At 52.2% G+C, this 1,802-nt stretch overlaps 1 protein-coding gene across 1 annotated transcript in view; it reads left to right on the top strand.

The window, feature by feature from the left end:
• Window positions 1–408: 408 nt before the first annotated feature.
• The window catches only part of LOC123976834 (protein TOPAZ1-like), a 10,298-nt gene continuing 8,904 nt past the window's right edge, over window positions 409–1,802 (top strand). Inside the window, exons 1-2 of the mRNA XM_046059192.1 lie at window positions 409–605; window positions 805–984. Of these exons, the coding sequence (XP_045915148.1) occupies window positions 409–605; window positions 805–984 (377 nt within the window). The remainder of the gene's footprint in view (window positions 606–804; window positions 985–1,802) is intronic.

Raw genomic sequence — 1,802 nt, 5'->3', positions numbered from 1 at the left:
GTATAAAGTACAACGGCATTCAGGACAAACCAGCTCTTTGCTATGAAGCAAGGCGCTCCAGGTGGGGCGAGGCGTGGCGAGGCGTGGTGGACCAACGCAGCGTCTCGTTCCTCTTCGAGGGGAACAAGGGTTACATAAGTAACCCGAGATGTTCCCCTTCGAGGGAACTCGAACTACGTCGGTGACGACACTATGGGAACGAGATGCCCACTATGCCACACCGAAAGCCTCCGCCTGCCCCAGAGTGCAGTAACACGTAGGCATGATTAAGAGGAGAGCGCTCGGATGCCGGGCGCAGAAGGAAGATCCACACTGTAAAACCGGATGAACGTGTGCGGAGTGGCCTAGCCAGCTGCCTCACACACATCCCGAAGAGAAACCCCTGAGAGGAGGGCCCTAGAGGCCGCCATGCCTCTAGTAGACCCCAGACTCCAGTGGTTCGAAGGGAGCCTCCGCCAACGCTTCGAGAACCACTGCCAGGTGCGAATCCTGGAGCAAGTCACGGGTCTCACCCTCCGGGCTCCACGGAGGAAGCGCACGACCAGCGGGAGCCTCCCCAAAGGCCCCTCCCTCAGAGGAGCGTGGAACGCCGTAATGGCAGCCACGTACACCTTGAGCATGGATGGGGAAAGGCCAGCAGAGAAACGGTGCTGGAGGAACTCCAGTACTGCAATTACCGAGCAGGTAACTGGGTCCACCGCCTGTTCTCTACACCAGGTGGAAAACACGTTCCACTTCAGACCGTACGTCCTCCTCGTGGATGGAGCTCTGGAGCTGAGCAGTCTCGAACGCTCCCGCCGTCAGGCCCACCTCAAGGAACTGCGCCCCCTCAGGGACAGACCCACAGCCTCCACAGGGCGGATCAAAGGTTAAAGACTCGGCCCTCCGCCTGAGACAGCAGGTCCCTCCTCAGAAGGACCTGCCACGGCGGGCCCTCCAGGAGCGAGATTATGTCCAAGAACCACACTCGGGCCGGCCAAAACAGTAGCCCTGTTTTGGCCGGGTCAGTCAGGACACCTTCCTGGACCCGCTCCAGAACCCCTGGGAGCAGAGGGACTGGGGGAAATGCATACAGAGCAGAGGGACTGGGGGAAATGCATACAGACGTGGCCTTCCTGAATTTTTATCTACTCTGGTTTTAAATTATGATAGAATTGTTCTTTGTGGCGATTTTAATATTCATGTTGATGACCCCAACAATTTTAATGCAACTAACTTTTTAAATATGGCCACTTCTTTTAACTTCAAACAACATGTCAAAGGGCAAACACATAACCGTGGTCATACACTGGACTTGGTATCAGCGTCTCCTCTGTGGAATTAGTGGACATGACCATATCTGATCACAGATGTATTGTTTTTAGCTGCGATTCGCCTGTTACTCATGCCGCCTCACCAAGCTCCGTGTGTTCTCGCATCTTTAATGAACAAAGTGTTTCAAAGTTTTGCGCATTCTTTCAGAGCCAAAGCCAACACCTGTCTGATTCCAACACCAACAATCTGGTCGATCACTTCAATCATATCTGCTTGTCGTCACTAAATATTACTGCTCCTCTAAAGGTTAGGCCTACGTCTACAGCTAGTAAGCAACCCTGGATAAATGACAGCATTCGCAGCCTAAAAAGGGAATGCAGGAAAGCAGAGCGCAGATGGAAAAAATCCTGTCTCCAAGTCCATTACCTCAGTCTGAAGGATTTATTAATTAACTACAATAACATGGTTAAGGATGCGAGAACACACTATTTTTCTGAACTCATTACTACACATAAACACAATCCCAGGTTTCTGTTTAAGACTGTGGA

This window comes from Micropterus dolomieu, linkage group LG09, assembly GCF_021292245.1.
Source record: "Micropterus dolomieu isolate WLL.071019.BEF.003 ecotype Adirondacks linkage group LG09, ASM2129224v1, whole genome shotgun sequence".
Lineage (NCBI taxonomy): Eukaryota > Metazoa > Chordata > Actinopteri > Centrarchiformes > Centrarchidae > Micropterus > Micropterus dolomieu.
This window is presented reverse-complemented; position numbering and strand designations above follow the sequence as displayed.